Consider the following 24,954-nt stretch of genomic DNA (forward strand, 5'->3'; position numbering starts at 1 on the left):
TGTCTGCACCGCATGTTGTAGAGAAGAACATACAGGGAGAAGGCAGTGCTCCTAGTGCACTTCCTGGGCCATGGGCTCCTCATTGGAGCCTTTGGTGTCCTTGGACCCTATTATAACTGTAACTGATAGTGACAACATGGGAAATTGGCTGCTGCGAAGGGCAAGGCACTGGCAATCTGGCATCTCCTATTCTTGGCCTCTAGCTGGTCCTCAAGCTGGCACTTCGGGGCATTTCCCTTGATCACCACCCCACTGTGGCAGAAGATGAAGTCCAGCTGAGGTGTACAGAGGGCCACGTGCCCCAGTCCCAGCGCTGCCTTCCTCCTGCTGGCCCCCTGGACGCTAAGTGGCATCGGCTGCCTCGGCCCCTCCAGACCACCTCCGGCCTCTGCTCTTCTCGGGCCCTGCCTGGCTGACATGCATGGGCTGTGTCAGCTCACTCTCTTCTGTCTTCTGAAGCCCCAGTAAGGGCCTGCAGTTGTGGGAAGGTGAGGACAGGCTTGCCGCTGTCCCTGTGCTGACACAGGTTGGCTGTGTCCCTCTACTGGCACGCACAGCTCCCATCAGGTGGTCTTTGCTATACAAGGACTCCCTAGGCCCCACTAACCACTCCCTCCTCTTGCCTCTTGGGCTTCGGGCTGGTGACGCTCTAGTGGTCACGCCCCAAGGTGCTCAGCTGCTTCTTATTGGTTTGTCTAAAGCCTGCCAACACCTTTGAAAGCAGCTTTGCTTAAATTCTCCTCCCTTTCCCAGATCGGGTGTGTGCCCCTTCCCGTTCTTGCTGGGACTCTGGCTGAAACAGGCAAATTATGGCACGTCTCAACCTCATTTCTCTTGTTTATGAATAGAGGTGACGATGCCTGGCCACAGAGCCACGGAGAAAAAGGGCTGTGCCAAGCATAGGGGAGGAAACACACCCTTCCTTCTACCCATCTTAGGTGCAGCGGCTGGGGCCCCTGTACCAGAAGACAGATTAATAAGAGAAAAGCACACAGATTTCTTTAATATGAATTTTATGTAACACTGTGGTCCCCAACCCCCAGGCCACCGACCAGTGCCGGTCCGTGGCCTGTTAGGAGCCAGGCCGCAGAGCCGAAGGTGAGCTGCGGACGAGCAGGCCGAGCTTCATCTGTATTTGCAGCTGCTCCCCATCGCCGGCACCAGCTGCGCCCCGCCTCCATGCTCCCTGCTCCCCCCAGCCCCCAGCCCCCAGCCCATGGAAAAATTGTCTTCCATGGAACTGGTCCCAGGTGCCAAAAAGGTCAGAGACCACTGATGAGGCTTCGTAAGGAAATGAAGCCCTGAAGAAACAGTTCACGCTGTTTTACAGTAGGTCTGATGAAGAGTGGAGAGTCGTGGAGAAACACGGTCAGGCCAGGGCAGGAGTGCGTGACCCGGGTGACTCTGCAAGGCCTGCCTGTTCACATTCCCCTCCGTATCCCTGTGTCTTCAGAGACGAGCGCTCCTTTCCTGTGGGCAAAGGGAGGCACCTCTCACTTGAGGGTCTCATGCCCTGCTTCTGGGGCAGGCCAGAAATCCTCCCTAGGTTTTATGACCTGCTACAGAGGAAACCTTCCTGCACGTGCTGTTTCTGAAATGTCTTCACTATGCTGAGGTGCCGTATTTTGGGGTGGCGTGTCTCGAGACCTGTCACCAGGATGGGGCTTGCAGCAGGCTCCACGGATGTCAGTGCCTTCCCGACTGGCCGTGGTGTTCACCAGGAAAGCACATCCCATGAGGAACTGGGTGCGGGGGGTCGGCAAGAGAATGCCGATCATAGCTGCGCGCTCACCAACCTGTGTGTCAGGTGCATCTTGATCTCCTTACATATGCTTGCTCATGAGGGCGCCCGGCAGTCCTATGAGACAATTATTACCACCAATGCCTTTCATAGCTGGGGTACCTGAGGCACAGAGAACAAAGGAATATGCCCAAGGTCCCTTAGGGAGTAAGGGCGGGGCTGGGGTTGCAGTCCACAGGTTGGCCTCCAGAGCGGAAACCTTCACCCTGGGCTGCCCTTTGGCAGGTTCCCTCTGGCAGGGGCCTTCAGGCTGGGGCTTCTGTGGCCACACAGCTGCAGGCTGGCTTCTGGTGGGTGGCCGAGAGGAGCAATGGCGCTCCAAGGCCACAGCGGACCACAGCACAGGCTGCAATCCCATTCAGTCCAAATCCGGGCTCTTCTGGGTCACGTGGCTAGCTGTGTGGCCAGGTAACCTTCTGTGGTGTGATCGAGTTTGCAATTTCATATTAGGTCTCACCTCGGCTGTGGTTTTACTCCTTGAATTGTAAACCAAATACCTCCTTAGACCATGGGTGTGCAAAGTCTCTGGAAGAACCGAGGCTTGTTGGTTACTCTTCCAATCCCTTCGGAACCTCCTCTGTTGCATTGGTAGTTTCTCAGCTTTCTTCAGCTTGTTTATTTTCCTGTGTGTTAATAGTGTTTTCCAACATGGTGACCGGGACGCACTAAGCAAAGGGACCAGATAGGACAGCAGACCCATCTTCTAGGCACAGGGGCCATGGGGCCTGGAAGCGGTGGTCAGCCCCACCCAGCACACCCTTGGCTTCGTTGCCTGCTGGGTCTCCCTTCTCTGCTCCTCAAGCTTTTGTTTCAGCCAGACCCTGAGGTCACATTTCAGTTCTCCCCCTTGCTGGGTGCAGGCACTCACATCTCTGAGCCTCCAGGGGCTAACACACACTTTATCATAATCACAGTTGTTATCACAATGGTTTTCAGTTAATTGGTTGGGAACCTTTCCATTAAAATCTCTATCCTATTAGATAGTAGTTCAACATGGACAGGTTTGTCTTACAACTGCTATCTGCCCAGCAACTTGCATGGTGCCTGGAACATAATAGATGCTCAATAAATGTTGTATGATTAGACGAATGAATAAGTCATACATGGGTATTGTCACATACCAAGCAAGATGCCTGGTACATGGTAGACAATTTTTCTCTTCTGTCATTCCCTAAAGCATTCAAAAATTGTCAAGTAGAGAGCCAGCATGGCCACTCTTGCTAGGAATAATCAAAAGTCCTTCTAAAGTTGTGTTTTGCCTTAAGAAGCTGCTGTGGATCTGGTATCCAGCAAACCATCCCTTGACTGGTATCAGGTGTGAAGCCACCAGGAAGTACCCGGATAGCTTCAGTTCTAATATAGATTTTGCATCATGAGCAGAGAGGAGGGAACCTGCATTTCCTGATCCCCTGCTAGATGATGGGCATGATCCGCAATCACACAGTGAAAAGGGGACCTCACGCCAGTTCTATGGATTAGAAAACCGAGTCTTGAAGGACTGAGAGACTTGTCCAAGGCCACGTGGAGAGGAATGGTACAGCTGAAATGAGTCCCCTGCTGCCCCAGCCTGAGACCTGCGCTCTGTCCGGCCTGCAGTGCTGCCTGCTTCTGAGAGCAGGGCGGAGCTAGGAGGTGTCATCTGCTCAGACAGGGCACATGCCTTCACACCTTTTTTATTTTGTTTCTTTGGGGCAGGATGCTGGTTCTTCTCATCCTTCATCACCTTCAGAGTCCAAGGCTGGTGAAATCTACTTCGTGGAACTGGTTAAAGAAGATGGGACACTTGGATTCAGCGTGACTGTAAGAGTTGTTAGGCGAACTTAGAAAGCAGTTAAGCAGATGTCCATCTGGAGTGGGGGTGGGCATTCCCCTGGATGGCACCCTTCAATAACGTGCTCTCTGTGCACAAGTGCAAGCGGTGACCTAAAAGGTCAGTGGGGCCCTGCAGTAGGGGGATGAGTTCAAAGACAACAGGGAGGCACTGAGAAGCCTTGCTTTGGGCGGAGCAGGCGCCGAGGAACTCCAGCAACACGGGGAGGCAGTGTGGGTGGAATGGGCAATGTGTTCTGACTCTGAGGTCAAGCTGGACTGCAGGGCCAGTGCAGCAGGGTGGGGCTTCAGGGACACGAGCCAAAGGCCAGTGGGGCAGTCCACTGCCATCCGGCCAAGAGTGAGGGGATCAGCTCACTGTCATCTAGGGTAGGATAGGGGTAGAGCCTCCCAGGCCTCCCAGGGCCAGGACAAAGTCCCACCAGCCGGGCCTCCGTCAGGCCTGGCACTTTGCATGTGGGTCCTGGGCTGCACCCAGGAGACCTTCAAGGAGGATTGCCATGTAACTGTGGCTGCCCAAGGGTTGGGGAAATAGCATGCACAAAGCTGGTGAAAGTCCAGAGGTCAGAGGTTGGAGAGTGCCGTGTCTATTACTGAGTATTGAAAATAACTCATTACCTTGAGATGCTGGGATGGGCCTGGATTTCAGGAACCTCATTGTTGGATTTAACCGTTGATTGGAAACAGAATGGAATTTTTAATAGGTAAGGAAATGCCAAAGGAAACCCAAGAGATCGGTGAATGGAGGGCATTCTTTGCTTTCCTATGTGACGACTCTGTGAACCTGGAGCAAGGGTACCGGGAGTGTTGGAGCATTAGCCTGCAATAAACTTGTCATCTGTAGATGATTTTAAGGGAGCAAGTAAGAAACCAAGAAATAAAGCTCATGAGTCTACATGGAGTGAACAGGCTGGTACCAAATATGGTCAATTTATTCTTGGCCTGGCGTAACAATCCTATCAGACACAAACATAGCTATTTCTTATTGAAAAACATGATAAATTTTGGATTATTCATAAATAAAATGTATATGTATGTATGTGTATACACACACACACATATATATATACATACATACATATATATGTGGAGAAGAGGTTGGTGATTTCCTTTGGCTGGCAAAAAACTTGGATTTTCTTTGAGGAAATTTAATCTCAAAAATAATTTTTGAAATGTTGCACTCAAATCCAGATGGCCATTAACAAATGAAAAACACTCAAACCCCCATAAAAAACTGCAGGAATACAAATTAAAATGAAATTTAAACTTTTTATCTACCAGTTTGGCCAACTATAGCTGGTAGGACGCAGAAAAATCATACCATCATCCGAAGCTGTGAGAAATGTGAATAAGTGTATCCATATTCACATTGGGATGCAATCTGGCGATGTTTATTATAATGCGAAATGCACATAGCCTTTGGCCCACAAAAGTACACAAGACATGCCAGGCACAAGCCTTCAGGCCTGAACCATATCTACCTCTGCTGCTTGCTACCTATGGAGAGGCCACGGTGCACCCCACGTGGCCAGTAACCCTGCACCTGCCACGCGTGGCAGCACAGCTCCTTCACACAGCTTCTAGTCCGATGTTTTATTTCTGGTGAACTCCTAACCTTGCTGCTCAGCGGGGAACACACTGTAAACAAACAGGCGGATACAGAAGGTACTGCCCGATGGAGATGGAGCCACGGATCGAGTGGTGGGCAGGTCGGGGCTTCCTTAGTCAGGGAGGGTGGGAGGCTCCCCAGAGGGGACAGGCGGCGGTGAGTTTTGTTGTGTTTTCCAGGGTGGCATTAACACAAGCATGCTCTGTGGGGGCATCTACGTGAAATCCATTGTTCCCGGAGGGCCTGCTGCCAAGGACGGGCAGATCCTGCAGGGTGAGGGACGGGGTCAGGGTGGGCACTCTGCATCCCGCGTGTAAAGAGCCCTGGGCAGGGAGGGACAGCCTCCAGGCCTGGCCCTACTCCCTCTCGGAAACGTCATGCAGACGCTTGCCTCTCGGGGTTGTGCCTTCCTCACCTGGGCAGGCGGTGATGGAACCTGCCTGCCCACTCAGCAGGTTAACATGGCGGAATGTTTGCAGTGGCACGTTGGGAAGTGTAAGGTGATATAAAAATAATAGAAGACTTAAAAGAAGCACGTTGGTGTTTGGCCTTCATGGGAGAACCAAGGGCTTCCCTTGGAGGACAGAGCTGGCCTCGGTGGCCCACTCCCGTGCACAGGGACACTGCGAACCTTCTCTCTGTCCTTCCTCAGCTCCCACTGCTCTGACAGAGGGGGTCATTTTTATTGCTCTCCAAAACTGCCAGGATTGAGGCCAAAGCAGCACCTAGGATATTATCTCCATTTCCCATAGTTCTCCAATGTTCCCAGCATCAACCATGACCTTTTTTGAAATTAAGAAGAAAAATTCTAGAGATATAAATATCTAAGCAACTTGAAAATACTTTCAAAAATGGTTTCACAAGAAAATAGGAGATAGGATAAGGCTGAACAGAGCTGGCTCAACCATTCTGTGAGCCAATAATAGAAAGGCTTTTACATCATTGATCTGTTATATGCCACGGGAGGAGCGAGGGTGCTCAGAGAGGCAGGATTCCTGCTGATTCCATGAGACACCTGGCCCCGCTGCTTCCTGCCCTGCTCCTTGGGGCTGCGCTGGGTGGACGCCAGGCAGGGGCCTCCAGAAAGGGTCCTTCCTGCAGCCCCAGACGCCTGAGACATGACACCTGTCCCTTTCCCAGGTGACCGGCTCCTGCAGGTAGATGGAGTCAGTCTGTGCGGCCTCACCCACAAGCAGGCTGTGCAGTGCCTCAAGGGCCCTGGGCAGGTGAGTGCTCTGTTTCTGGGGAGCTGCCCTTCTGGAGCTTTCCTGGGAGCCATCAGAAAGTGCAGTTGCCTCTGGGTAGGGGGAACGAGGCAGGAAGCAAAACAAGACTTTGTCTTCATCTGTTTTCTTTCTCTTTCACTTCTTCCTCTTAACCACCACTTTTTCCATGGAGATGTGAAACCAGGAGGTAGCAGACAGATGTTTCCTGGCTGAAAAATTCACCTCCTAAAAATAACCTTGAAAAGCTCACTTGCGGCTTGCCTGGGTTCTGGAGTCAGACAGCAGAGCAGAGCAGGTGGAGGGAAGCACAGCCCCAGCCTGGCTCTGGCTGCTGCAGGCCCCTGACCAGAGCATCCATCTGCTCTTAGGCCTTCTCTCCTCCCCACCTCTGCACGTGGTGACCCCACCCCACCCCCAGTTCATGCCACTTCCTATCACCCTGTGTTCTTTTCAGCATAGTCGAGGTAGAAATCCAGGATGCCAAGAGCGGGGTGGTTCATCCGTTATGTGGCCTGTATTGCCTGCTGTGGCCAGTGGTGTTTGGATGTCAGCACACTGTGCTCAGTCCTCTGCCTGAGGGTGGGAGCCTCTCATTGCTCTAGTGCCCAGAGTGGGCCTCACGCTTTCCTGGCAACCAAAGAATTAGCAGAGACAGGAAGGATTCCCGAGGCTCATCCAGCAGACTGCTGGGAAGTGTTCTGGCCACTTTTTGCCTCCTTTCCCAAAGCAGTCTTCTGGTTTCTGGTGAAATTTGCTTATATTGGTGATCTTGGTTGACATATCTTGGAACAGTGTCCTAATTTATTAGCATCCTCTGTGCTTTACACCTTGCTAACGAACATGGCCAGAGAGGATACTTGGCTGGCCTCCTGGCAGTGATAAAAGGTAAGAATTGTCACTCAGGGATCCTGGACCAAGTGCTGGGTGACAGTTGCAGCAGGAGGATGGAGACAGGTCCGAGGCCCTTAATGGAAGCTTGCATTTCTAAAGAGCTTCTGTGTCATGTCTAGTCTCTGGTTCTTGCCCTGTGCTTTGGGTGACAGTGTTATACAGTGGGAAGAAGCATGGGACATCAAATCAGGAAGGGAGGGGGAAGGCAATTTGGCATAGGCCCGGGATGCTGTGCTATGGGTCTGGGTTTTAGGTGATGGGAAATGTTAGAGACTTTCGATCAGGAATGTTGCACGCTCAATTTGTGTTTAGACCAATTCACTGGCAGCCGTCATGGGGAGGGACCAAAGGCACAGCCAGGGTCCAGCAAGCCACGCCGGCTGGAGCTTGCCGCGGCCCGGCGGGACGTTGGAGTGGGAGAGGGGTGGAGGAGGAGCACTGGGGAGCTGTTTCTGACGGGGAACCTGAAAGCCTTAGACCAGATGCAGGAGAGCTGAGCCACTCCACACGTGGCCCCTAGAAGGTTAATGGGGCATGGTTCCCCATCTGAGGGAACAAATGCAAGCAGAGGAATGTTTTAGGCAGAATGAGGAGGCAGAAATGAGGGGCACTGAGGGGAGGAAGACAAGTTCGGCACTGAGTGTGCTGAAGAGGAGGGACATGTGTTACTTGCAGGTGTACTTGTCCAATAGCAGTTGGAGATGACAGTCGGGATCCCGACAAAAGGCTAGATGGGAGATTCAAATAAAGCAGCTGACTGGAAGCATCAGAAAATTAAGAGGAATTTGCAGAGTCAAGGGGGTGCCTCTTGGTTGCCGTACGAAGTGTGAATCGAGTCTGTCTACCCTGTCCTTGTAGGTCGCAAGGCTGGTCTTAGAGAGAAGAGGCCCCAGGACCGCACAGCAGTGTCCTTCTGCTAATGACAGGATCGGAGATGAACACGTGGCTGTTTCCTTGGTAACAGCCCTGCCTGGCAGGACCTCGAGCTGTGTCTCGGTGACAGATGGTAAGAGAGAATTGAGTGCTACTATTATCATGTTATCGCGTGCTGCTTTTGAATTGTCAAGTCAAAAGGGAAAGCAGGAAGGCTTCTCTGCGTTCTCGAAAGAAAGCAAGCAGTGGCGGTCACCATGTGACCGGCTTTCTGATGCGGCGGAGGCCGGTCTAACGGAATATGTTTCTGGAGAACAGATGCATCATCCCCAAGTGATTGTCAGGCATAGTTCTGCCTCCAAGCCTTCCTCAGTGTTCGGATCAGCTGCGGAAGGTTAATGTTTGTGTGTGGGTATTTGGGATGAAATTGGGGGTAAAGGGTCATGCATTTGCAGACACATGTGGCTCCAGCCAAGGCAACCGTAACAAAGTTATCGGAGAAATAACCAGGCAGGTTAGGAGAGGAAGGTGCTCAGCAGTCTAGCCTTGTTATTAGCATCGTTTTAAAAAGCAAGCCCACCGTCAGTTTAAAGGGGCATAATTGCACGCCTTCTGATGGGTTGCCCCTCTGCACTTCCTTTGTGAGTTTGTTTCCTGCTAGGGAAATGTTTATTTCCTCGGTACTTTGTGGTTTGGAGCTCAGCTGTTTTTCAGTACCTTCATAGAGATTTTCTGGTTCTGCAGCAGAAGGGGCAAGGCAGCTCGAGTGTGAGGGCTGAGCGATGGGGTGGGGTGGAGGGGACACTGTGCTTAAATCAAGCCTCTCCCCACTGTCCTTACCCCCTGCACTCTCCATGGGGGCCTTTGGGAAACTTCCTCCAAAATGAGTCAAGGAGCCCGTCTGGCCATGGCAGAGTTGGTCACACACCGCACCTGCTTCAGGAACCTCCGTTCTTGCCTTAGTCAGTTCGCAAGTCAGTGCCCTGTCCCTTTCTGGGCTGTTTGCTGGCTGGGCTCTGAGAGGCAGACAGAGGGGAGGCCCAGAGCCCTCTTTGGCCACCAGACTACCTTGGTGCCATCTTTGATGCCCAGAGGCACCTGTTTTGTTTTACAAGTTTTACTGAATGCCAAGGGCATGTTGTGTGTGTCTATCAACCATATCTTTACATATAAATGTAGTTGGGTATCTATAATTGTGCTGTCCACTGTGGTGGCCACTTGCCACATGTGGCTATTGAGGACTTGAAATTGGACAAATTGGTGGACAAAATACATAGTGGATTTTGAAGACGTAGTTTGTAAGAAAAATGTAAAATATCTCATTAATAATTTTTTGTATTGATTCCATGTTGAAATAGTAATATTTAAGATATATGGGGATAAATGATAAATGAGATGTGCAATTAAAGTTTAACCTATTTTCTTTTACTTCTTAAATTGTTTTAAAAATTTTTTGTTTTTACGTTTTGTTTGCTTAGTTTTTTTGTTTTGCTTTTATTTTAATGTAGCTATTTGAAAACTCTGAAGTGACGTTTTGGATTTGTATTTGCAGCTCACATTACATTTTATTGGACAGCACTGATTATAACATGGATAATGGACTCTGTCATAAAATTAGCACCTGAAATCCTTTTATGTAAAACAAATAATCTGTCTGCTTGACAATTTGTGGTTTGAGGCTGCTCAGTTTCACTTGCACTCTACTGAAGGATTTATTTTTATCAACATCCCGCAATGCAGGTCCTAAGTTCGAAGTCAAACTGAGGAAGAACGCCAATGGTTTGGGGTTCAGTTTCGTGCAGACGGAGAAGGAGAGCTGCGGCCTCCTCAGGAGTGACCTCGTGAGGATTAAGAGGCTCTTTCCCGGGCAGCCAGCTGAGGAGAACGGGGCCATCGCAGCTGGTGACATCATCCTGGCCGTGAACGGAAGGCCCACGGAAGGCCTCGTCTTCCAGGTGCTGAGGCCCCTGGTGGCGTTCGGGGGGCCCTGGCGTGCGGGGGGCCCTGGCGTGCGGGGGGGGGGGGGGTGGCCCCTGGCGTGCGGGGGGCCCTGGCGTGCGGGGGCCCTGGCGTGCAGGGGGGGCCCCTGGAGTGCGGGGGCGGGCCCTGGCGTGCGGGGGCGGGCCCTGGCGTGCGGGGGCGGGCCCTGGCGTGCGGGGACGGGCCCTGGCGTGCGGGGGCGGGCCCTGGCGTGCGGGGGGGCCGTGGCGTGCGGGGGGGCCGTGGCGTGCGGGGGCGGGCCCTGGCGTGCGGGGGCGGGCCCTGGCGTGCGGGGGCGGGCCCTGGCGTGCGGGGGGGCCGTGGCGTGCGGGGGCGGGCCCTGGCGTGCGGGGGGCCCTGGCGTGCGGGGGGCCCTGGCGTGCGGGGGGCCCTGGCGTGCGGGGGCGGGCCCTGGCGTGCGGGGGCGGGCCCTGGCGTGCAGGGGGGGCCCTGGCGTGCAGGGGGGGCCGTGGCGTGCGGGGGCGGGCCCTGGCGTGCGGGGGCGGGCCCTGGCGTGCGGGGGCGGGCCCTGGCGTGCGGGGGGGGGCCCTGGCGTGCGGGGGGCGGGCCCTGGCGTGCGGGGGGCGGGCCCTGGCGTGCGGGGGCGGGCCCTGGCGTGCGGGGGGGGCCCTGGCGTGCGGGGGCGGGCCCTGGCGTGCGGGGGGTGGGCCTGGCGTGCGGGGCGGCCCTGGCGTGCGGGGGCCCTGGCGTGCGGGGGCGGCCCTGGCGTGCGGGGGCCCTGGCGTGCGGGGGCGGGCCCTGGCGTGCGGGGGGCGGCCCTGGCGTGCGGGGGCGGGCCCTGGCGTGCGGGGGGCGGCCCTGGCGTGCGGGGGCGGGCCCTGGCGTGCGGGGGCGGGCCTGCCCACCGCAGGGCACGCTCTGCGTTCGCAGGATCACACCTGGCGCCGGGGCTTGGATCACGCAGAGGAAACTGGCAGAGCCCTCTGTGTTTATGTCCCACCTCTTTTCTTAAATGCCTGCCCTTGAGTGAGCCTCGCTTCTCCTTGGGGTCATCAGAGACGCCGAAGATAGAACTCTGCTTTTGTGCTGGCTGATGTCTCTTAAAACGTGACCGGGATGTGGGCGTGGGCCGAGGGGCGTGAGCCGCCCCTTTCTGCTGCCCCTCGTGTCTCTGCTGAAGTCACAGCTGTTGGCGGAGCGCCGCGCTGATGGCTCTGCCTGTGATAAAAACAGAAAGGGCGAGAGTAGGAAGCGAGCTCTTCTCGATGCTCATAGCACAGAGTCTCAATGAGGGAGGTCTTGCTCATGTCAGTCAGAAAGTTGAGTCATTTCAGGGGCTTTTAATAAAGGTGTAGGCAGGTTGTTGGGAAGCCTGGGGGGCATGTGGTGGCCCCGGGCTGGGAACAGCGGGGTGCAGTTACTCACCCCCAAGCCCAGAGGGAATGGGAAAAGCAAGTACCCAGCCCCAGAGGCGGAGAGAGCCCGGCGGAGGGCCTTGCTGGCACCAGGCGTGCCCGCAGCTGAGGGACGCAGTGTCCCGCGGCAGCGGGGGCGGGAGCCGGGCTGCAACACTGCCCTCCGCCCTCCCGGCGTCTGGTCCCTGCCACGCTTGTCCTGGCTGGGCCCAGCGGGAAGCCTCATGCAGCCCGAGTGGGGTGGCTCCAAGCGCACAGAGAGGGACGACGAGACGGACACGGCTCTGGGCGGGCTAGGAGGCGCCTTCAGAACGGCGGGTGTTCGGGTGGGGAGGCCGTGGCTTCATCCGCCCGTGCGCTGGTCCAGGGCTTCTCTGGGGACTGCTGCTGGGCCAGCCACTCTGCGAGGGCCCGAGCACAGGCAGACGGCCCACACGGTCTGGCGCTCACGGACAGGAAGCAGCAGTGTCGGGAGGAGAGCCGCGCTGCAGTGCCTACACCAGGGAGCACAGCCCTCGGGAGTCCTGGGCGGCGGGGCAGGGACTGAGGGGCGTCGGCATCTGTGCTTCTCAAGCAGGGATGATTTTCCTTCAAGGGGACATTTGACCAAGTCCAGAGACAGCTGATGGGTGCTGCAGGCATCTGGTGGGTAGAGACCAGAGACGCTGCTGAAGATCCTGCAATGCACGGGACAGGCGTCCCGACAAAGGGTTCTCCAGCTTGAAAGTTAGGGGTGCCAAGAGGCTGAGACAGCCTAGTCTAGATGGGAAATAGAGCTATTGAGGCAACCTCGTGTCCTGGACATCGAGAGGGTGGCTTGGAGCAAGAGGTTCAGCATGAGGGGAGCTTAGGCTGTGGGAGCAGGTGGCATAGAGTGGGCTGGGACCAGAGGCAGCAGCAGGTAGGAACAGGCCCGTGCGCTGTGCCTCGGAGCTCGTGCTGAGGACAGTGTGAGTCGGCGGGGTGGGGAGGTTGCAGGGCTGGGCCATATTTGCGTCTTGGAAAGACCACCCTGGGCAGTGTGGGGGCAGGCAGGTGGGTGCCACTGGGAAGGCAGGGAGCAGAGAGGAGGTCACTGCAATGTCACAGGTGAGAGGTTCCCAGAGCCCAAGCCAAGCCATGGCAGGATGCCCAGAGCCACGTGTCAGGGTTCAGTCATTGGAGTTGCGGGGCTACATGAATGATGGCCTCCACAATGGGGGGGGTTGGGAGGGGAGGGAGACTGAGACGAGACCAGCCATTGTTGGCTCGCTCTTTCTCTCTCTGGAGAAAAGGCACTGGCATTGGTAGACTCTGCCCCGGAGAGGCCGTGGGCAGGCCTGGCCGTTTCCAACGCAGCGTCCGAGCATCGCCTTTGTGGGAGCCACAGGCCACTGGCCTTGGTTCCCTGGGTTTCGGACATCAGGGCCATGGTGTTGCCCCGTAAAGTTCCCTGGAGCTGAGAAATGGGTCAGGGTGGAGGGAGGGGAGCCAGCACCTGGGAGATGGTGGGGAGCACGGAGGAGGAGACCCCGGTGATGTCAGCCCCAGATCTAACCGCAGATCTTGGCTTCTCGTAGGAGGTGCTCCATTTACTGCGTGGGGCCCCTCAGGAAGTCACGCTCCTCCTCTGCCGACCCCCTCCAGGTGCGCTGCCTGACATGGAGCAGGGCTGGCAGGTAAGATGCAGCATCTGCCCTCTTCACGCGAGTCCTGCCGGGCACCCCCTCCCGACTGGGGCTCCTGAGAAGCCCAGCGCTGCTCCTAGGCAGGGTGCAGTGCCACCTCCTCTCACTGGAGCTGAAAGAGCTGCCCCTCAACACTCAGCGAGCCTCCTTCCTCCCCCTGCTTCTGCCTCGCCAACATCTGCGTCTTCCTGTAAATGTCTCCACCGTGAGACTGGGCTGTGAAACTTCACGGCCAGGCTCTCCGGTAGCCCAGGTATAGGAGAGGGGGAGCCAGGAGCCAGGAGAGTAGACCAAGGGAATTTCCAATAAGAATTTCCATTCTGAGAAATGAAGTGGAAACAGGATATATATTCACTCTCCTAAAGCATACACAGGCATGTGTGGTCTAGTGCAGAGAAAAGAGGCGTTGGAAACAGAACATTTGGGAATTTTACCTTGATGCCTTTATTAGTTAGCTTCTCCAGAGAAATAGAGTTAATAGGAGGTTGTGTGTTTGTGTGTGTGTGTGTGTGTGTGTGTATGGAGAGAGAGAGAGAGAGAGAGATTTATTTTAAGGAACTGGCTCATGATTACGAGGGCTGGCCGGTCCACGTGCTATAGGGCAGGCCAGCAGGCTGGAGACCTAGGGAAGAACTGATGCAGAAGCTTGGGCCCAAAGACAGTCTGGAGGTAGAACTCCCTCGTCCTTGGGGGAGACCAGTCTTTACTCTGAAAGTGTTCAACTAATTGGGTGAGGCCCACCACATCACCAAGGGTCATAAACTCTACCCGGAGTCTACTGATTTAAATGTTCACCACATCTAAAAAATACTTTCATGGTGACACTTAGACTGATGTTTGACCAAATATCTGGGTACCATGGCCTAGCCAAGTCGACACATAAAATTACCTATCACCATGGCCTCTGCAAAGCCCCAGGAAATAGACTCTGCCACAGAGATTCGAGTGCAGGAGGTTTATGGGACCGGCTTTAGAGAACATGGCCGAGAGAGTGAGGGGAGCTGGGCCGGCAGAAGGCAAGGTCAGCATGAAGCTGCAACCGGGCCTCCACTAAGCCCACAGGGAGCTCTGGAGCTGGGATGGCCCCTCTGAGCTGGCCTGAAGTGGGGCAGGAGAGCCCGTGCCTTTGACCCCCAAGTCTACCAGTGCTGGGGTGTGGGCTGCCCCAAGGAAAGGGACCTAACTTTGGCTGAGGCAGCTCCTGGGGAGGGGCTGGCTAGGAGCCATCAGCAGCTGTCTCTCCTGGCAGCGGGAGGAGGGCCTCAGCCATGGAGGGGCATCTGGGCGGGCACCCAGCTCACCTATACCAGCTCTGCTGCACAGGCCTTGACAGTTGCCTAACTTCTCGAGGCCTCGAGACTCCTTGTTTGTAAAATGTGGATAAAACTGAGCACTTATCATGACTGAGTGTGACAGTCACTAGGGACGGCACAGGGGACTTGGTGACCCAGAGCCTCTTCATGCTTGGACTCCAAGAGGCCATTTGACACAGACTCTGGGGAGAGCTGAGCTGTGGGAAAGGGGCCTGGAAGTTGCTGGCAGGTAGGAAGTCGCAAGAAGGTAGACAATGGCAACGGTGTTAAGTGATGGAACAGGGTGACAGGGCCACATGTCACACCCACGAAGATCAGGCCTAGGGGCTTGGGACCTGTGTTTTCATTGAGATATCTAGGAGATATCTAGGAGATACCAGGGGAAAAGTTGTCCTTCTGTCCTGGAGAGTAGCTCTGTCCAGGAGAGCCCAGAGGAGCTAGTGGGGTTTGGGGTGAGGTATGGGGGATCCACTTTCCCTGCGTACACCTGACAGCCACGTGGAAGAGGGATTTTGATTCATTTCTGTGGCTCTGGTGGTCATATTGAAGACCAAGGGGCAGTAGCTCTAGGGAATAAACATTTAGCCCATAGCTAGAATGGGCAGGTATGAGAAGGAGGCAGCTATAGAAACATCTGGAATAAGGCTATTCCAGACAGAAGGAACAGCAACTGCAAAGGCTGTGGGACAGGAATAACCTGGAGGTTTGAGGGACAAAAACAACAGGTGTGCCTGGACTGTTGTTGATGAAGGGGAGAGTGGATGCGGGGAGAAGCAGTAGGGCAGGCAGGGCCGGTCACACAGGGCCTGGGAGGCCGTAGCTCCGTTGCGCCCACCCTGGCTACAAGGGGCCGGGGGTCATGGTGGAGGGCTAAGCAGGGAGGTGCCCGCATGGCTCGGGTTGCCGACAGAGAGGACTGCAGGAGGCGCCTGCAGCCATCCAGGTGAGTCACTATCGTGGCTTGGGCGCAGGCTGCTGCAGAGCTGTTGTTAAGGAGTCAGATTTGGGATATGTTTGGGAGGTGGAGTCCATGAGATTGTTTTTGGACTAGATATGGGAACGAGGAAAGAGAGCAACCAGGCTTGGTGTGAGCAAACTGTGGATGGATGGTGTACCACCTAGCAAGAGAGGGACTGCTCACAGGGAGGGAGGCAGTTTGGGGTGCATGGAGGGGAAGCAGTAGTACTTGAGATCGTGCAAACTGAGATGTTTATAGGGTATCCATTGAAGGTGTCTATTAGGCAGCTGCTTGTGGAGAAAAAGTATGAGGTCAGGGCCAGAAAAAGTGGTTGAGATTACCTTGGGAGAGAGGACAGGCAAAGTGGAGGGAGGGCTGAGAAGTCAGCGAGGGCCACCCCGACACCGAGAGGCCTGGCACAGAGACGGGAGCGCGGGAGAGGAGCACGCCTGGGAGGTGGCGGGAAAGCCAGGCAGGGCTGGAGCTCACAGCCAGCGCCACGGACTCACACGAGTAAGGAAGCTCTCCAGGAGACGGGGCGTTTTGTTGAACGCTAGTGAGAGCGTGAGATGAGGACAGGGAATTGTCCTTTGGCTTTCGAAAGATACAGGTCACTGGAGAGCCTGCTTTGAGCTTGCCAGCTGGGTGGTGAGGACAGAGGCTGGCGGGGCGGCTGTGAGAAAGGAGACAGAGGCACACACAGTGAGAGGGGACACTCGTCTGAGAGTTTGCCATGAACTAGAGCAGGGACGGGTGGTGGGCAGGTAAGGGTGACGTTGGGGTGGGGTGCAGGCTGGTCAGTGGGGTGCTGTGAGGAGACGAAGGGTTTCGTCTGAATGTGTCCATTCGCACTGTGAAACGGCAGGCAAGGCTCAGGGGCGGGGAGAAGATGAGGAATAATTTAGAGAGCATGGAAGCAGAAAACCGGATTTACTAAGGACATAGAAAAAGCTGACCTGGAAGTCTTTCCTGCCCGTGTGATATCTACAGCCATCCATCTGAGCTCAGGGTGAGGTCCACTCATGGTCTCAGCAAGGACTAAAATTAAAACCCAGTATCTGCAGGGGCCGCGTGGCAGAGGCAGCGAGGAAGCAGGGGCAGGAGCCCAGGGTCTTCCTGGTTTGTTTGGGACCATCCATGGGGGAGAGCCAGGGAGCGGGCAGAGCGAAGGGAACAGCGAGGGCGTGCATGGTGGGGAGCGGGGGGAGTGGGACAGCCGCCGGTGCGCGCCGGAAGCCTTGAGCGGCAGGATGGCTGGAGACCGAGTCGGGGGTGATGAGCTGGCAGGAGAGGAAGTATTAAAGAGGAGATTTTGGCAGTGTCCCCAAAGAGTGTGAAAATATGATAAACTATGCCCTTTCCCTTTATTTTTTTATCTCATGCATTTCAAGTTTTGATTTTAGGTATACCATTTATAATGTCCATAGTCTAGCAGTAGAGTAGTGTTTATGATTTATAATTGCATAAATGTGCACATTTGGAGGTCACAGGGTGCAAGTGCTAAAAGATAATTTTCAGGAAATCATGACTCGTGTACAGAGATAAAAATGAACACATGTTAAGGATTTTATTTAACTCATTCAATGAGGGAACCAGGCAAATGTTAAAATGAGTTCAAAAGAGATTTCAAAGGAATCTCTTATAGAGTTAGGAGTTATAGAATCTCTTATAGGAATGTCTTATACAATTTATAGAGCTGTAAAATAGCTCAAGGACAGTGAACACAGCTGGACGCAGATAAGCCAGAAGGTTGTGCTGTAGGGATGCGCGGTTTTCCACTGAAGCGCGACCATTTTTCTACAGATGCTGAGCAGTGGCCCCAGGTCATGGTGGGCCGACAGTGATGTGAGCAGTTCAGGCAAACCACGCCTGACTGGAGCGGGAGGAGACCCAGGAAAGGGCATAGGGGCGAGGGTGGGGGGTAACAGGCAAGTCGTGGCAGGTGAAGACAAACTTCAAAAAGACCTCTTATTGGAAAGTGGGATAAAGAGTCATTGTTTTTCACATTTGTCTCCTGTTTTCATGTTTGTCTAAATGTTGCAAATATTTTTCATTAAAAAATAACGCTCACACCTATTGAGAGCTTCCTACGTCCCCAGGCTAAGGGGCTGCAGTGTGTTGCCCCAGGCCCAGCGGGCACATGTGAAGGAGCTGGGACCCTAACGGGGGTAGGCGGACCCCAAAGCCCATTTTGTCACTGCTCTGATCTACCATAGCGTGGGAAAAAAAGCTTTTTAGTTTTTAGAGAAGCAACTTTTAGATTTTGCTCAGTGTGCACCATGGAGCCAGTAATAATTAGTGTTTCCTTTAATAGACACCTGTACTCTCAGCTGACAAAGGATTCACCAGGGCAGTGTGCGCCGACTCAGAGTGGAGCCCCAGCCTGGATCGAGAGGACAGCTGGAGGGACAGCACCTCCCCAGACGCAGGGGCAGGCCTGGGTCTCAGGCCCGAGTCTTCCCAAAAGGCCATCAGGGAGGCGCAATGGGGCCAAGACGGAGAGAGGCCTTGGGCCGGGTCCCTGATGCGTCCTCCAGAGCCCGCCCCTCACTCGCGCAGCCTTCACCAGGGAAGGGGCGCACCAGCATCGGCCACCTCTCTGGAAAAGGATGTCAGGCAGAGCTGCTATTCAGTCTGTGATCTCAGGAGACTTGGAAGGTAAGAATCACCACATTTGCAGACATTTGTATGTATTTCATTGGTAGAAAATGACACTCAAGCAATTAGGAACTCTGCTCAGATGCCACTGTGCCCAGCGCGGCCCTAGGCATTGGGAGGGGAGGTGGGCACAAGAGAAGCGTGAGGTCTGAGCCTGCTGTAACCACAGCTTGTGAGCGTTTGGGGAAGCAAACCCACCCAGACCACGACCGTCTCCCATGTGTCTCGGAGTCTACAGATGGCAGGCCTCGGGGTTTCTCCCAGCACACAAGTATTTGTCATACCTCCTTCATGGCCTCTTAAAGCACTGTAGTAAGAAAGAAGTTCTTCTATGCACCCTCATTTCTATTGCTAATATAATGCTTTATTGTTGATATCAGCTTTTATTTTTTAAGAGATGGGGTCTTGCTATCTTGCCCAGGTTAGACTCGAACTCCAGGGCTCAAGCAATACTCCTGCCTCAGCCTTCCAAGTAGTTGGGACTACAGGTATACACCACCAGGCCTGACTACACCACCTTTTATTTTTTTAAAATAAAACCCCCACACATCTGTATCGTTGCAACCAGACTGAAACATTCATTTTAATAGCCATTTTCAACTTAGTCTACATTTTTGTGCCCATCCACCTGTAAGTATTTCTAGTTCTCAGTCCTGTTCTGATGGGAATTATACTCTTTAATTTAGTTTGACAGGGACTTATTACACATACTCAAGGTGCTTGGAAACCTGTTGGGGCAGAAAGGAGGGGCACCGATGCAGAGTGAGGTACTGCTTCTAGGCATTTGCCAGCCTGATGCCTGGGCGCAAGGAAGGCACACGATGGTTTGTGTTTGACACCATATAAGCCCGCTGAGGTGAAATGGCCCTTACTGGGCAGTCATTCAAGAAGAATGACCAGAACAGATCCATAGGGACAGTGATCCCTGGGAAGTGGGAAGCAGGGGCACAGAACAGTTAGGCCCGATGAGAGCTTTGACAAATAGGAGTTGGGCTATGTTCCCTAAAAGCACCCAGATACAATTTTTAAAGAAAACTGTATCAGCCAAACAAAACTAACTGTTATAGTTTGCAAAGTAGAACAGGGTTGGCAAGCACACTCATCAGTGATACTCATTTTCATTGTCTGATCATGTGTAAACACAGGTGTATTTATAGTTCCTCACAATTGCAGTCTAGGTAGTAATTGATATACTTGATAAAATGATAAAGGAATTAACTTACAGAGATTTATCCAAGGACAACCATTAGCATGATCTTATAGGACATACAAAAAGAATTATGCTTCCTTGTAGGCCCCGCGACATGTGGTTGGATTGTTAAAGGTTTTAATGCCAGATAGTTTGAAATAATGAATAGAGACCCTAAAAACTGAATTATAAATTGGCTCTGGGTTTAGGTACAAGCCAGGAATTTGACTTGCCATATGCCTTTAATCTAATATAGTTAACAGTTATTAAAAATGGTATTTTAAATTAATTATTAGTATGGCAGTCACTGCTTCATTCATTAAATCACAGACTACAGGTTGTTCAATATAAACATGATCTACTCTAACCTCATAGTCCATGCTGGAGTCTGCTCTGTAACACCCCTGAAGAAGGGGTCCTAGCTTTTGCTCGGATATCTCCAGAAATGCAGACCTTGCTACGTCTTGAGGTGACCTATTTTGTCAACATCTAGTTGTTGATCAGAAAGTGCTTCCTTAAATTGAGGAGAAATCTACTTCATTATGTTTTCTACTTGCAAGTCTCGACACCTATTTCCTCCTATCTTTTTGTCATTCCCTTTTTTCTTCAAGAAACATCACATCTTGTCTTTCTGAATCAAATTAAGTTTGGCTTAGTGTTCCTACTTGCAAGGGTATACCAGATGTCCAAAATCTGTCAATTCTCAGAGGGGCTGCCTCTTCTTTGAGGTACGCAAGAGTCCTGAGGGCTCGTCCAGAACATTCCAGCAGAGCCTCAACTCGACTCCTCAGCCTGTTGTAATTGCCCCTGCTGGTTGCACAGCCCCCTGAGGTCCAAGTAGCCATGGGTGGCAGCCTTGCTGTCCTCAGCACTGGCTCCTGAGATGACCAACACCTCCCCGAGCACCTGCCTCCCTGTGGCGGTTCTGGTGATGACAGTGTTCTGCCTGCTCACAGTTCCTAGCTTATTGTTACCTTATTTTTTCTTTCCCACGGAGGAGCCTTTCTTCTTCTCTGAATGACAGAGTCAAACCATGCCGGCCTCTCCTCCAACAGTGAGCGTGCATGTAATGCACACAGAGCTGGGACTGCCCCTACAGCAAGGAGCACAGCGCATGCTCAGCAGTCGCTGAACACGGTTCCCCCAGCACCTGCTCAGTGTCAGAATTAGGATTCCAAAGTGGGATTATGGCTCTTTGTGGACCCACTTAGAAATGTCTGTAGCTCAGTTCAGAGGTGGCTGCCCTGGCCAACTGCCTCTTCGTTTCTGGCATTTGTGAGTCAAACTCTTCTGCAGTCTAGAAGAAAGAGAGCACAAACTTCTCCATCCCATAGCTGGGTTTCAGCTTTAGCACTTGCTAGTATGTGGAGTGTTGACTTCCCCAAGCTTGAAGCTTCCCAAACATAAAGGAAGACCATGACAATTCCACAGGGTACTGTACAGGTCAAAAGAAATAACACATGTATAGTGCTATTACAGAGCCCAACGGACAGCAGGAATTCAACACAAGTCCATTTTCTTTCCTGTTTCTGAGCTATTTCCAGTAAAACAACAAGTCTTATCAATTGAAATTCCCAGCAAATTGCCACAACTTGCCACCAGCCAGGTGGCTACTTCCTACAGCCAAGTGGCTGTCAGCACCTTAACAACCCAGAGTATTCTTGGAGAAGACTAGATTTTACTTTTCTTTCCCCATTCTTTTCTTTTTTTGCACTCTATATCCAGAGATTTTACCATATAGTAGTAAATCTTTATAAAACACGTTGTAACAAAGCAGTACAGTACATTTTTGTGGAGGAAAGTTGGGATTGTGTTCCTACCAGGGGAGGGCTTGTCTTGAGTAGCATCTTATACGAGGTTAGTTTCTAAAGTTGGAGCATAAGGTGAAAATCACATCAAGTCACATTACTCCTGAACATCACTTTGGAAGATGTAATGTTATTTGCTCCCTTTGTGTGGGCAGATCACTTTTTCTGTGGTCAAACCTTGGATATAGTCTGGAGGCTTGCATTTATGGGCTAGAGTGTATGCAAAATGTTCATCTTTAAATGCCGGCCCCATAGGAAGAGAGACGGACTGAGGGATGGAAGAGTCAATTCTCCCACTCATGTGCACTTCCGGGCTTATACCCATTGGGTGGAAAGTCAGTCAATGCAAAATGTTTAAGGTTATTTCTCTCTCTCTCTCTCTCTCTCTCTCCTCTCTCTCTGCCTAGCACTTATTACTAAACTAATGTAAGTATAATGCATGTAAGTTCTGCAAGTATCACTTTGTGAAAGTGATGATATGAGTCTTCGTGGTCATTTAAGAATGTTAAATGAAGCTGGACTCCTTGAAATGACCCTGAAGTTGCTGCACACATTCTGGGGTGGCGGTAGGCTACTGTTCCTGGAATAGCAAAGGGTAATAAGGAGGCCACAGGTCTCACTCAACTGCAGCTGCCAGGCCAGGTGTGACATCAGCAGAGCTAGAAAAGGATGAGGCTGCCTGAAGAGGGGTGTCATGCCTGCTCTTGGGTCAGAGTGTGGTGTGGCCGAGGGGAGTGAGTGAGGCAGGTGCCTGCCAGGAACTGCAGTGGGCTAACACAGAGCAGAGCCTGGGGCAGGCTGGGCACTTGGCGCTGTCCAGCAGGGTTCTCTTTGCACACTGACAGGCTCCCAGGGGAGCTGCCTCCCTATACCCAAACACAGATTCACTCTGTTGAATCCTAAATATCAATCTTCAGCTCAGGTTTATAATTTGAGCTTCAAATCTGGCAGTCCATTGGACTTGTCTACCATGATGTCTTAGAGACACTAAATCCAACCTACTAAACGCTACACTCAGCTGGCAGGAGCAGAGGCCTGGAGTGCCCAACTGCATCACCAAGGCAAACGGACATCTGGGCAGGGCCTGCTGCTGCAGAACTGGAGAAAGTCGAGTCTTACACAAAGAGACACATAACCCAAACTTTGTTGTGAGTTTAACCATAAGTATATGGGGTAATTACAATACCTTCATTTTTTTTTTTTTTTTTTTTTGGAGACAGAGTCTCACTCTGTTGCCCCAGCTAGAGTGCTGTGGTATCAGCCTAGCTCACAGCAGCTTCAAACTCCTGGGCTCAACCAATCCTCCTGCCTCAGCCTCCCTGCCTCAGCCTGTAGCTGGGACTACAGGCGTGCATCACCATGCTCAGCTAATTTTTTCTATATATCTTTAGTTGTCTGGCTAATTTCTTTCTAGTTTTAGTAGAGACAGAGTCTTGCTCTTGCTCAGGCTGGTCTCAAACAGCTGACCTTGAGCAATCCTCCCGCCTCGGCCTCCCAGAGTGCTAGGATTACAGGCGTGAGACACTGCGCCTGGCCACCTTCATATTTTAAGCCTGAAATTCTGTCTGCTAATTTGATTTGTCTTCCTGAAAGGTGGAGATGATTTTGGTGGTTCACATCTTTAAAGGAAAGCTGTCCAGGGAAATTAGGCACAGTGTTTTTTCTCTTAAATATCCAGTAGCCAGCAGCACATTCAGAAGGATTCCACTGCCCTTCGAGCTGAACGGGGATTCCTTTCCTGAAAAGTAGCTGCTAAAAGGTTGCAGGATTTGGTGGAGACCCTTGTTCTTTGGCCCTGCCGGCTTTGTTGGGGAAGTGGCTGGGCAGGGGGCCCATGTGGGGTCTCTAGATTCTTCTCTAGTTACCATCTGTTTATAAAAGTCTCCTTCTGTCTCCAGCTTGCTAGGCAGGGAACCAGGGCAGGGGGAAGCTGAGGTCATTGCATGTACCCAGGGGTTGAGCAGAGGGCTCTGAGCTCAGGGTCTTGATGAGAGTCCTTTGCATTAGCTCCAGATGCCCTGAGCTGGCCTTGGGCCCAGGGTGAGGGACTCTGACCTAAAGAGTCAGGACATCAGGACTTGCTGTAAAGGAATGCCACTGTTTCATCAAATTTCCCAGATCTCCAGTCTTGTCCCTTCCATGAAATAGGCTCTGCCTTGGGACAAACACAGCCTCCTGTGCCTGTTCACATTTTCCCTGCGCCCAGTCAGGCTCCAGGTGGGATTTCCAAGGGCAGCCCAGTGGCACATGGGCAAGGGTAGAAGGAAAGCCAGTTGTCTCCCTGACTTGCGGTGGGGTGGTGGCCAGGATTTCACCCTTGGGACCACCAAGCCACCTCAGGCAGTCTGCCTTGCCTCTGGCCCCTCAGGCTGATGGTGTCCCCAGGTCTCTGTCTGGGCAGAGCCCGTAGCTGGAGCCCCTGATGGAAACCAGAGAGCAAGGAGCGTGTTAGGAGGGTGGAGGGGGCCATGCTGAGAGGTGAGGCGTGGACAAGCGCGTGGCTGTGTTGGCCGATAGGCACACGGTGTTGCAACCTTCTCAACAGGCTCCGTGCGCTCAGGTGGGGGCAGGGGCTGCTGCTTGACGGGTACGGGCCTGGGCCGGGGCCAGACTGCCCATTCTTTGACAAAATTCTGTGAACATTTTCTTCCTATGTTTATAAGAAAGTGCAGTTCCTACATAATTCAGCCAAAGTTTTCAAACCAATTTTCCCTCCAAATGCTCAGCAATTAAAATTTTTTTTCTGAAAGTGAGTGTTCCTTTTTAGTTCTTGTAGAATAATTTCTTTTTTATACACACGAGTATGCATATATATTTATATGAAGTGCACTCTTACATACCCTGTAGCTCTCATGAGCAGAAATAATGTCTCTGTCTCAGTGAAGCTCAGCTTGGGACAGATACTCCGCCCTGGGCTGGCTCTACTGGGGAGGGGCGGGCTCCCTGGGGCTTAGGGCTTTGTAGCTGTGGGTAGGCGCCAGAGTGATTTTTAAAGGAAAGGGAAGGGAGGGCAGTGGAACATGACAAAGGCAGCCCTTTGATTGGTGGGGGTGGGGGAGTGGGGGGCTAGGAAAAGGAGGCTGATGAACCAGGATCCCTGTGTCTGGTGAAAAGCTAAATCTTTGTGCTTTTCTCTTAGATTTCCCCTCTCATCCTCTCTAATCAGACTTTCGCCAGATATTTTCTGAGCACCTTCTCTGCATGTCTGCAGCGCTGTGCCGAATGCTGGCGCCTGCACCGGCTGCTCTTTCTAATCAAGGGGCATGCGTGGCGACCCTGGCAGGCCGGAGCGCTTGTTCTTTGACCGCTGCGCCTGCAGATAATGAGCTTCACCATTCGTCTGCCTCCTGTGTCCTTCCGTGGGGAGTAAATGTCATTCCAGTCGGCTGCCTCTCTAAATGGGCATGTTTTCAGCGCTCAGAAAAGGACCTGTTCCCTGCACAAAGTGCTTTGAAGGTCGCGGGCTCCAGTCACTCCCGACTCCTCCCGGGCCTTTCCATCTAGCTCCTCTGTTGTCACAGACATCGCAGTCACAGCAGTAAGCACGGCTCTCGATGTGCTGAAGCTCCCTGCACCCGGCCGTGGAAGGGCCATATCAGAATTGTGCAGTTTAAGCTTCCCAACTATCCTGCAAGCTTCTTGACCGTCCACTTTTTCCGATGAGAAAATTGAGGTTCCAGAAAAGTCAATAAGCTTGTGCATGGTCTGACTGTGTGAAGAGTCAGTCCTAGCACTGGGTCACTGCTCTGCCCGCCGTGCCCCCTGGCGCATGCCA

At 52.8% G+C, this 24,954-nt stretch overlaps 1 protein-coding gene across 1 annotated transcript in view; it reads left to right on the forward strand.

The window, feature by feature from the left end:
• The window catches only part of LOC105860090 (FERM and PDZ domain-containing protein 2), a 94,043-nt gene extending 69,560 nt beyond the window's left edge, over positions 1-24,483 (forward strand). Inside the window, exons 24-32 of the mRNA XM_076009668.1 lie at positions 3,497-3,601; positions 5,420-5,513; positions 6,381-6,466; positions 8,216-8,363; positions 9,971-10,185; positions 13,146-13,244; positions 17,839-18,182; positions 22,162-22,327; positions 24,319-24,483. Coding sequence (XP_075865783.1) covers positions 3,497-3,601; positions 5,420-5,513; positions 6,381-6,466; positions 8,216-8,363; positions 9,971-10,185; positions 13,146-13,244; positions 17,839-18,182; positions 22,162-22,327; positions 24,319-24,483 — 1,422 coding nt within the window. The remainder of the gene's footprint in view (positions 1-3,496; positions 3,602-5,419; positions 5,514-6,380; positions 6,467-8,215; positions 8,364-9,970; positions 10,186-13,145; positions 13,245-17,838; positions 18,183-22,161; positions 22,328-24,318) is intronic.
• Positions 24,484-24,954: the final 471 nt, after the last annotated feature.

This window comes from Microcebus murinus, chromosome 14 (genome assembly GCF_040939455.1).
Source record: "Microcebus murinus isolate Inina chromosome 14, M.murinus_Inina_mat1.0, whole genome shotgun sequence".
Lineage (NCBI taxonomy): Eukaryota > Metazoa > Chordata > Mammalia > Primates > Cheirogaleidae > Microcebus > Microcebus murinus.